The 11738-nt window shown below is 50.4% G+C and overlaps 1 protein-coding gene across 7 annotated transcripts in view; it reads left to right on the top strand.

Annotated features, from left to right (window-relative positions):
* The first annotated feature begins 4832 nt into the window (after nucleotides 1–4832).
* Nucleotides 4833–11738, top strand: part of MAX (MYC associated factor X) — a 39314-nt gene continuing 32408 nt past the window's right edge. Inside the window, exon 1 of one of the 7 annotated variants that reach the window (XM_077464953.1) lies at nucleotides 4833–5077. In XM_077464953.1, coding sequence (XP_077321079.1) covers nucleotides 5042–5077 — 36 coding nt within the window. In that variant the 5' untranslated portion in view covers nucleotides 4833–5041. The remainder of the gene's footprint in view (nucleotides 5078–11738) is intronic. The other 6 variants (XM_077464954.1, XM_077464956.1, XM_077464955.1 and 3 more) reach the window with 6 other exon arrangements.

Here is an 11738-nt window from a genome sequence, read left to right as displayed (position 1 = left end):
CACCATATACTGCCCTACTGACACCGTCCACTGCCCTACTGACACCGTCCACTGCCCTACTGACACCGTCCACTGCCCTACTGACACTGTCCACTGCCCTACTGACACTGTCCACTTCTCTACTGACACTGTCCACTTCTCTACTGACACTGTCCACTTCTCTACTGACACTGTCCACTGCCCTACTGACACTGTCTCCTGCCCTACTGACACTGTCCCCTGCCCTACTGACACCATCATCTGCTCTACTGACACCATATACTGCCCTACTGACACCATCCACTGCTCTATTGACTCTGTTCACTGCTCCACTGACTCCGTTTACTGCCCTACTGACACCATCCACTGCTCTACTGACACCGTCCACTTCTTCTCTACTGACACCGTCCGCTGCCCTACTGACACCGTCTGCTGCCCTACTGACACCGTCTGCTGCCCTACTGACACCGTCTGCTGCCCTGCTGACACCGTCTGCTGCCCTACTGACACCATCATCTGCCCTACTGACACCATCATCTGCCCTACTGACACCATCATCAGCCCTACTGACACCATCATCTGCCCTACTGACACCGTCCACTTCTCTACTGACACCATATACTGCCCTCCTGGCACCATCCACTGCCCTGCTGACACCATCATCTGCCCTGCTGACACCATCATCTGCCCTGCTGACACCATCATCTGCCCTACTGATACCATCATCTGCCCTACTGACACTGTCCAATGCTCTACTGACACCATCATCTGCTCTACTGACACTGTCCACTTCTCTACTGACACCATATACTGCCCTACTGACACCATATACTGCCCTACTGACACCATCCACTGCCCTACTGACACCGTCCACTGCCCTACTGACACGGTCCACTGCCCTACTGACACCGTCCACTGCCCTACTGACACTGTCCACTGCCCTACTGACACTGTCCACTTCTCTACTGACACTGTCCACTTCTCTACTGACACTGTCCACTTCTCTACTGACACTGTCCACTGCCCTACTGACACTGTCCCCTGCCCTACTGACACTGTCCCCTGCCCTACTGACACTGTCCCCTGCCCTACTGACACCATCATCTGCTCTACTGACACCATATACTGCCCTACTGACACCATCCACTGCTCTATTGACTCTGTTCACTGCTCCACTGACTCCGTTTACTGCCCTACTGACACCATCCACTGCTCTACTGACACCGTCCACTTCTTCTCTACTGACACCGTCCGCTGCCCTACTGACACCGTCTGCTGCCCTACTGACACCGTCTGCTGCCCTACTGACACCGTCTGCTGCCCTGCTGACACCATCATCTGCCCTACTGACACCATCATCTGCCCTACTGACACCATCATCAGCCCTACTGACACCATCATCTGCCCTACTGACACCGTCCACTTCTCTACTGACACCATATACTGCCCTCCTGGCACCATCCACTGCCCTGCTGACACCATCATCTGCCCTGCTGACACCATCATCTGCCCTGCTGACACCATCATCTGCCCTGCTGACACCATCATCTGCCCTACTGATACCATCATCTGCCCTACTGACACTGTCCAATGCTCTACTGACACCATCATCTGCTCTACTGACACTGTCCACTTCTCTACTGACACCATATACTGCCCTACTGACACCATATACTGCCCTACTGACACCGTCCACTGCCCTACTGACACCGTCCACTGCCCTACTGACACCGTCCATTGCCCTACTGACACCGTCCACTGCCCTACTGACACCGTCCACTGCCCTACTGACACTGTCCACTTCTCTACTGACACTGTCCACTTCTCTACTGACACTGTCCACTTCTCTACTGACACTGTCCACTGCCCTACTGACACTGTCCCCTGCCCTACTGACACTGTCCCCTGCCCTACTGACACTGTCCCCTGCCCTACTGACACCATCATCTGCTCTACTGACACCATATACTGCCCTACTGACACCATCCACTGCTCTATTGACTCTGTTCACTGCTCCACTGACTCCGTTTACTGCCCTACTGACACCATCCACTGCTCTACTGACACCGTCCACTTCTTCTCTACTGACACCGTCCGCTGCCCTACTGACACCGTCTGCTGCCCTACTGACACCGTCTGCTGCCCTACTGACACCGTCTGCTGCCCTGCTGACACCGTCTGCTGCCCTACTGACACCATCATCTGCCCTACTGACACCATCATCTGCCCTACTGACACCATCATCAGCCCTACTGACACCATCATCTGCCCTACTGACACCGTCCACTTCTCTACTGACACCATATACTGCCCTCCTGGCACCATCCACTGCCCTGCTGACACCATCATCTGCCCTGCTGACACCATCATCTGCCCTGCTGACACCATCATCTGCCCTACTGACACTGTCCAATGCTCTACTGACACCATCATCTGCTCTACTGACACTGTCCACTTCTCTACTGACACCATATACTGCCCTACTGACACCATATACTGCCCTACTGACACCGTCCACTGCCCTACTGACACCGTCCACTGCCCTGCTGACACCGTCCACTGCCCTACTGACACCATCATCTGCCCTACTGACACTGCCCACTTCTCTACTGACACTGTCCACTTCTCTACTGACACTGTCCACTGCCCTACTGACATTGTCCACTGCCCTACTGACACTGTCCACTGCCCTACTGACACCGTCCTCTGCCTTACTGACACCGTCCTCTGCCTTACTGACACCGTCCTCTGCCTTACTGACACCATCATCTGCCCTACTGACACCGTCCACTTCTCTACTGACACCATATACTGCCCTACTGGCACCATCATCTGCCCTACTGACACCATCATCTGCCCTACTGACACCACCATCTGCCCTGCTGACACCATCATCTGCCCTGCTGACACCATCATCTGCCCTACTGACACTGTCCAATGCTCTACTGACACCATCATCTTCTCTACTGACACTGTCCACTTCTCTACTGACACCATATACTGCCCTACTGACACCATATACTGCCCTACTGACACCGTCCACTGCCCTACTGACACCGTCCACTGCCCTACTGACACCATCATCTGCCCTACTGACACTGTCCACTTCTCTACTGACACTGTCCACTGCCCTACTGACACTGTCCACTGCCCTACTGACACTGTCCACTGCCCTACTGACACCGTCCACTGCCCTACTGACACCGTCCACTGCCCTACTGACACCGTCCACTGCCCTACTGACACCGTCCTCTGCTCTACTAGCCGACAGTGTCCACTTTTAAGGTAGGCTATTTTCATCGACAGTTCTTTTATTAATCAAATCATATTTTATGTATACGCTAATGCTTTTGTTTTTTACCATGCCCCTTTAAGTCTTCTCCCCCACTGTTAATGCAATTTGGCTACAGCCACTGTTCACCATAGCATACCTTCTTACTACTCCTTTTGGGTAACGCAAGATATTTTACAATCCTATAGTGCAGGGGTCATCAACCCCTGGTTCGCGGCCCACTACCGGGCCATAGCGTCTATGTAGCCGGACTGCGGCAGGCTGTAAGGCACCAGTGGATCAGAGAGGAAAGCGGGCGGGCGAATAAGAGAAGCAGGCTGGTGAGCAGAGATGACATCTCTCTCCGCCCACCTAGCATCCCTGCTCTTCCGCCCTCACAGCATACAGAATGTCAGAGGTGCGGCGGGGAGCAGAGAGATGACATCATCTCTCACTGTCCATCCCGCATCTCTGCTCTCCTGCCCTCATTTAAGAGAGACCACTGAACCAGTGTCACCAATGCAGTGACAATCCTCATCTGGTGGCACTGGCGGGTGATGTGGCAAGTGGCATTCCTCAACTGGTGACAGGCAGCCTGACAAGTGGCATTTCTCATCCGGTAGCAGGCGACATGGAAAGTGACACACTCAGGGCTCCCACTGATTCTGCATTATGGTGAGTTGAACTATTTCATTCATATTACAATGTAATATAAGAAATAATGCGCTTCAGTCATTCTGACACCATACCAACCATGGTGCCATGATAATGGAAGTACCAACAGCCGAACACCAGCTATTGTCCGATAAATTGCCAGCAAAATTCGCTTACCCCTCCCACGCGTGTGCGTACATCACCCCCAGTCCCTCGCTGGGCCTTGGCACAATATTCTTCCACGCAGCCGGTCCCCAGTGCCAAAAAGGTTGAGGACCACTGCTATAGTCTGTACTACAAAAAAATTGCTGTGCACCGCAAAAATGTTTGGGTTTGGCTTGAAGAAAAGGTGGCAACCCTAGCGCCGGAGCCCGCAAATCTGTAACATTCTGGAGACATGTCGCCAGTCACAGCGATGTACGGGGATAGCTGCAACAGCTTCCTTCTAAGGTAAGTAGTTCATTATGAGCTAGTATGCGATGCACACTAGCTCATTATGCCTTTGTCTTACAGGTTATTTTTTTAAAGGTTTACAAGCACTTTAAGTGGTTAAAGATAAAGAGGCTGCACACTGAGTGATCTTCTGCTGTTGCTAGCACTGAAATATCACTGTAGGAAACTGCTATGACTGGGGGAGAAGTAAACACATGAAAACAGCCAGAGTGTGCATAGGATGGACGTCACACACACAGGAATCTGTCACAGTGAACGTCAGCTCCATGAGGTATTTGTATACATCCTCCGTGTTTCCCCTATAACAGGCGGGGCACAGAGCCCTGTCCACCTATCAGGAGACAGCTCTTAGGAAACCCCTCCTCTCATCTCACCGCCGCCTCGCTTTACGTCTAAGTCTAGGACGTCCTGCAGTTCTCTCCTCCAGCCCTGGCCGCCCAGGACTACGTTTCCCGGCATCCCCTGCGTGCCGAGGACCGGAAGCGGAGACTCTGCTAGTGAGTAGTCACGTGTGGCTTCCGGTGATCTGTTTTCCTGGGCGCAGAGAGGTTGTCCTCCTTCCTGCCTCTTCGGGGTGATTTCCCCGGGTCTGGATGGTGTGTTGTTTTTTTCCTGGTCATTGTTCAGTGAAGAGTCATCCTGTTTTCCCCGTACGGAACACCGTCTGCTCCGGTGGATGAAAGCATGAGCGATAACGATGACATCGAGGTGGAGAGCGACGTAAGTGTATGCTGACATGTCATCCTGTGTTGTGTTTACAGAGGGGGCTCTTCTCTCCATTGTCTGCTCTCCTCACCTCAGGTTATTCGGGGGTTCGTGGCCTGACCCAGAAATGACCAATCAGCAGTCAGGAGGGTAGAGGACCTCTTTATTGTACTTGATCCTATAGAGGACAGTGGTGGGTGGTGGAGGGGCCTCAGAGACGTCATATCCAATTATATTCTTTTTATTAATATTTCAATAATCTCTCCAGTCTGAGAGGAGGCCACAAATAGACTAAGATCTACTTTATTGGTGGTTTACCATGGAAACCTGATGTGTTTCATTGATGGGGGGCCGTTCGCACTGACCTGTTCGGTAAGCCCAGGGTCACATATGTGCGGCATGTTTTGTGTACTCATCGCCAGTACAGCACAGAGTCCCTGCCTGTTTTTGTTACATATGTGCGCTGTAACACGTGCTGTGCACCATGCGATTTGGCTTTGGCTAAAACGCAGGGTAAGAATTAATCGCAGCCTTCTTTGCTAAAGAGCAGCGTGTTTGACTATTAGCAGGGGATCTGCACTATTTTGGTGAGCATTGCCCACCTGTACAAGTTGGGGGGGATGGGCCTAGCCTTGTGTCATCGAGTGCCCCGCCCACTGAACCCAGTGCTGGTGGGCCTTTCAATGACGTCACAATATGGCGGCACAGGATCAAGCGGTGGCATAAGACGAGGATCTCAGTGGGATAACGCTGGATCCTCTGGATGAGTGGGTATGTGAAATGTCCATGGCCCACCTCCCGGGAAGTGGGGGTAATAATACAAATAATAAAAATAAATTGTTGGTGAGGTGGGCTAAGATTTGCTTAAAGCGGAGCTCCATAAAAGAAAAAAAAAAACAATGAAGTCAGCAGCTACAAGTACTGCGGCTGCTGACTTTTAAAATACGGACGTTTACCTGTCCAGGGCGCCCATGATGTCAGCACCCGAAGCCGATCTTCGGTAAGGGAATCAGGAAGTGAAGCCTTGTTGGCCTTCACTTCCTGGTTCCATACTGCGCATGCGCGACTCATGCCGCGCATTCCCACTGGTCCCTGCTGTCTTCTGGGACCTGTGTGTCTGCCCAGAACTGTGAAGTGTATTAGACAGGTACCCCCCCCCCCCCCCCCAAAAAAAAAGGTGCCAAATGTGACTTCGGAGGGGGGAGGAATTTGAAAAGCGGAAGTTCAGTTTTTGGGTGGAACTCCCACTTTAACCACTTGAGATCCGCGCTATTGCCAAATGACGGTATTAGCGCGGATCTACTTTTCCGGGACTACGTCTATTGACGTCGTCCCGGTTACGAGCGGCCTGCGCGCCCCCTGAGGGGCGCGCGCGGCGCACTCTGTGATCGGCGAGTCGACGAGACTCGCCTGATCACCGATCCGTGCAAGGGGTCGATCCCGACCCCTTATCACGTGATCAGCTGTCAGCCAATGACAGCTGATCATGTGACAGAACGGAGCCGGTAATCGGCCCGATCACCGGCGGCCGTGATCGGGACATCAGTCCCGATCACGGCCAGCAATACAGCTGACCACCTGCCTCCTGCCAGTGCCCACCTGCCCACCGCAGTGCCATCCTGAATGAAAGTAAGTGCCCCCCATCAGTGCCACCCACAGCGCCACCCACAGTGCCATCCAGCAGTGCAACCAACAGTGCCACCCACAGTGCCCACAATCTTCCTTAAAGGTGCTGCACCCCAGTGCCGCCCATCAGTGCCCAGCAGTGCCGCCCATCAGAGCCACCTATCAGAGCCACCTATCAGTGCCCATCAGTCCCATCTATCAGTGGTACCTATCAGTGCCCATCCGTGCCACTTATCCGTGCCACCCATCCATGCCATCTTATCTGTGCCCATCTTTGCCCATCAGTGCTGCCTTATCTGTGCCGATCGGTGCCGCCTTATCTGTGCCTATTAGTGCCGCCTTAACTATGCCTATCAGTGCCCACCAGTGCAGCCCATCAGTGCCCACCAATGCAGCCCATCAGTGCCCACCAATGCAGCCCATCAGTGCCCACCAATGCAGCCCATCAGTGCCCACCAATGCAGCCATCAGTGCCGCCTAATCAGCGCACTTCAATGAAGGAGAAAAATGACCCGTTTGCAAAATTGTATAACAAACTATTAAAACATGATTTTTTTTTTTTTTTGCATCTTTTTTTGTTTGTTTAGCAAAAAATAAAACTCCCAGCTGTAACTAAATACCACCAAAAGAAAGCTCTATTTGTGGGAAAAAAATGATAAAAATTTCATTTGGGTACAGTGTTGTATGCCCGCGCAATTGTCATTCAAAGTGCATCAGCGCTGTGGAGTCCTTGCGGGAGGGAGCCGAGACAGCTGCCGAGGGACCCCAGAAGACCTGGTTCGGGGTCACTCTGTGCAAAACATGCTGCATGGTGGAGGTAAGTATAACATGTTTGTTATTTAGAAAAAAAATAAAATTTCCTTTAGTGATCCTTTAAGTCTAACTTCACACATATGCAGTACATGAACTGGTGCATATTGGCACAGGTTTCCAACCCACAGACAAAAAACATGTTGCTCTGTAGCAGATGTGTGGGGGTGCCATTAATTCTTTATGAGAATTGGAAAATTCAGGGAAATTTCAGCCTGTTTTTTGATGCTGGAAAACACATGGTGCTGCTCTGCAGGTGCATTTTGGAAGAAGGGTTGGGAATTTTTCTGTTTCTTGCAGGTGCATCAGCTTATTAAAATGAATGGGCTGCTCTGCCCGTGCAAATGCACCCACACAAAACGCAGAGGTATGAATCTAGCCTAAGGGTACTTTCACACTGCAACGTGCCTAAAATGCACCCGCGGTCAACTTGTTCTTTTGCACATTGCCATGAAGTTTTATGCACTTCCCCCTCAAAGGCCTCTTTCTTCTGACCTAATTGAGGGTGGGAGGTACGTTTTGCTATGCATTTTTCTTTTTGTGTGTTTACACACGTTTCTGTGTGATATTATGCAAACATATTGCATAAAATCACACAGCTTTGGAAAGCATAGAAACAGAATTGAATTTGACACGTAAAAAAACATGATTTTTTTTTCTTGTTGTTCCATTGCAGTTACCTGTGTTTTTCCATGCTTGTTAGCCACTGGATCGTTTTTCAGAAGCGGTGAGAGTGGATGACTCTTGCCAGCGTTTTTCGAGCTTACCGTTTTTACCAATGCGTCCGAGAAACAATCTGACGGTGCGGCCGGCTCCTTAGAGGCGATAAGAGACTAGATTATCTCTGACAGCCTCTATGGCTTTGGAGGACCAGAGCAGCACCATTGCGTCACTTCCGGTCTAGGTGGAAATAAAACTCATCATTTTTGTTTTTTTTAAGCAAAAAATCAACTTTTCTTTTTTATCTTGCTTGTAAAGGAGATATGTGGGGTCTTTTTGAGCTGAAATCTCCCCATAAAGAGGAACTGTCATCCTTATTTCTATTACAAGGGATGTTTACGTTCCTTTGTAATAGGAATATAAGTGATCAAAAAAAAATTAAAGGGACAGTGTTAAAAAAAAAAAAAAAAAAAAAAAAGCTCACCCTCCGTGCAAAAAAAAAAAAAATGCTCCAAATATGCTGTTTTTTTTTTCTCACAGAACTTGGCAAAAAAAAATGCCTCCTAATGTTGGATATGTATGCACGTTTTTGTGTGTATGGAGTTGGGCATACAGTAAATGCATTCTACTGTCCAGAATTTTTTATTTTTTTTGCTTTTACTTGTTGCTATTAAGCAGATGTATACTCTACCTAAAGGAAACCCAGTTTTCACTCAATATCGAGCAAAGTAATCTACTTTGTTCGTACACCATAGTAATAGAAGAATTACAAATGTCAAAGTGAAACTGAAAGCTTTTTTTATCTTTAGTGATAGAGTGGAGAGAGATTAGAGCATCTTGCTTGTATGGAGACTTACACTCTATTTACTGTTAACATTAATAGCCGGTTCACAGAGGGGCGACTCAGATCCGACTTCAGGTCGCCCCTAGTTGCCTTAAGTCACGCTACATGTAAAAATCAATGTAAGTGAATAAGAGCTGTCTTAATACACACTACTGAAATCGCTCCGACGTCAGAAAAGGTTCCTGTACTACTTCTATCCTACTTGAAGGCGACTGATACCCATTGATTTCAATGGAGGTCGCCTCCAAGTCGGATCTCAGTCTATATGGAGGTGACTCTCACAGAATTATCAGCTCTCAAAAGGGAATTGCACGGCAAATTTTTAAAAATAATTTGGCGTGGGTTCCCCCTCCGAGAGCATAACAGGTCTGGTATGGTTTTTAAGGGGAACCCCCTACGCCGAAAAAAAATGCGTGTTCCCCCCCCCCAGATCCATACCAAACCCTTATCCGAGCAAGCTACCCGGGCGGCCAGGAAGGGGGGTGGGGACGTGCGAGTGCCCCCCCCTCCTTCTGAGCCATACCAGGCCGCGTTCCCTCAACATGGGGGGTGCCTTAGGGAAGTTGGGGCCGCATGACCCCTCCACCCCAAAGCACCTTGTCCCCATGTTGATGAGGATAAGGGCCTCTTTCCGACAACCCTGGCCATTGGTTGTCGCGGTCTGTGGGTGGGGGTCTTATCGGAATCCGTGAGCCACCTTTAATAAGGGGGCCCCCGGATCCCGGCCCCCCACCCTATGTGAATGAGTATGGGGTACAATGTACCCCTACCCATTCACCTGTGAAAAAAAAAACACAACACACAAGGGTTAAATTAGTTTATTGCACAGCTCTGGGGGTCTTCTGTCCGTCTTCGGGGGTCTTCTCGCCGGACTCCTCCGCTATCTTCTGCTAGCTCTTTTACTAGCGGAGGAGCCCGGCTTTCTTCTTCGCCGCCGCCCTCTTCTTCCGACTTCGGGGGTCTTGTCCCCCTCTTCGGTTCTTCTTCTTGCCGGGCCACAGCGCCTTCTTCTTCTAGCTCTTTTACAAGCGGTGGCCCGGTCTTCTGTCCCCGCTGCCTTCTGTTCTTCTCTTCTGGAGATGTTGTCTCGTCGCTGTCTCCAGTCACAATGACGGGACGTGCGGCGACTTATATAGGGACATCACCGGATGATGTCCCCGCCCATTATGATGTCACAGTCCCAACGGACTGGTGCTCACATAAAGTCTTTGGGTACTGCCAGGGTGGATTTGATTTAAATCATTACTAGTAAAAAGGTTTATTTTTAAATCGCTACTGTCATTTCTGTCACGCAGTGGCCCCCCCTCTGACCCGCTGTTGACTTATTGACAGTCCCATTCCCTTTAATGGGACGGCTGGTGATGCGGCACTGACACAACAAGGTGAGGGATGTGGCGGCAGCAGGTGAGTGGATGCCCGCTAACAGGCGCTGCCAAGATCGATCTGAAATGACAGGTGCTCTTTAAATGTTAGGTCTTATTCTTGCCAGTAATTGGAATCTTTAAAGCGGAGGTCCGCCCACCACTGCAAAAATTAAAAGCCAGCAGCTGCACATAATGCAGCTGCTGACTTTTAATAATCGGACACTTACAGTATCTCATAAAAGAATCTCACATTTTTGTAAATACGTTATATCTTTTCATGTGATAACACTGAAGAAATGACACTTTGCTACAATGTAAAGTAGTGAGTGCACAGCTTGTATAACAGTGTAAATTTGCTGTCCCCTCAAAATAACTCAACACACAGTCATTAATGTCTAAACCGCTGGTAACAAAAGTGAGTACACCCCTAAGTGAAAATGTCCAAATTGGGCCCAAAGTGTCAATATTGTTTGTGGTCACCATTATTTTCCAGCACTGCCCTAACCCACTTGGGCATGGGGTTCACCATAGCTTCACGGGTTGGCACTGGAGTCCTCTTCCACGATGACATCACAGAGCTGGTGGATGTTGGGGACCTTGCGCTCCTCCACCTTCCGTTTGAGGATGCCCCACAGATGCTCAATAGGCTTTAGGTCTGGAGACATGCTTGGCCAGTCCATCACCTTTACCTTCAGTTTCTTTAGCAAGGCAGTGGTCTTCTTGGAGGTGTGTTTGGGGTCGTGAGTCCAGGTTCTAGCCCCACCATCCAAGTGGACATAGAGTTGGAATAAAAAGAGGCGAGGCCGAGCCCGAAGCGTGGCGAGCGAAGCAAGCCCGCTAATATTGCCAGCCCTATGTCCGATTGGATGGTGGGGCTACCACCCCGACTCGCGATGCAGGCGCCGTTCATCTTTGGAGATTTTCCGAAGCTTATTCTGCTCTGTACTGCGGAAGCGCTGCGCATGTGCAGTATGGGGCGGACAGTATCCAATGGCAGGACACTATATGCCAGAACACCGGCTCCATTGCGAGTAAGTGAACCTGGCAGTTAAGCCTCATGGCTTCACGCTGGGAACCCTACTGCGCATGTGCGAGGCTCCTCTCTGCTAGTGGCCCAGCAGCCGGGGAAGGAGGAGGGAGCCTGGGCGGTGATGTCAATACCCACGGCTGAGGCTCCCAGAAGTGGGAACAGGATACCTGTGAATGATAGCTATCCTGCCCCCCCCCCCCCCCTTCCAAGAGTGCCAAATGTGGCGCCTGAGGGGGGGAGGAGTACAACAAGCAGAAGTTCCACTTTTGGGTGGAACTCTGCTTTAATATTTGCAAACAAAATGAAGGTTTCCTGCTTTAGAATAATAAGCTTTCAAGTTAG

The sequence above is a fragment of the Lithobates pipiens genome, unplaced genomic scaffold (genome assembly GCF_037356315.1).
Source record: "Lithobates pipiens isolate NorthernLeopardFrog02 unplaced genomic scaffold, aLitPip1_a1.2 Scaffold_30, whole genome shotgun sequence".
Lineage (NCBI taxonomy): Eukaryota > Metazoa > Chordata > Amphibia > Anura > Ranidae > Lithobates > Lithobates pipiens.
This window is presented reverse-complemented; position numbering and strand designations above follow the sequence as displayed.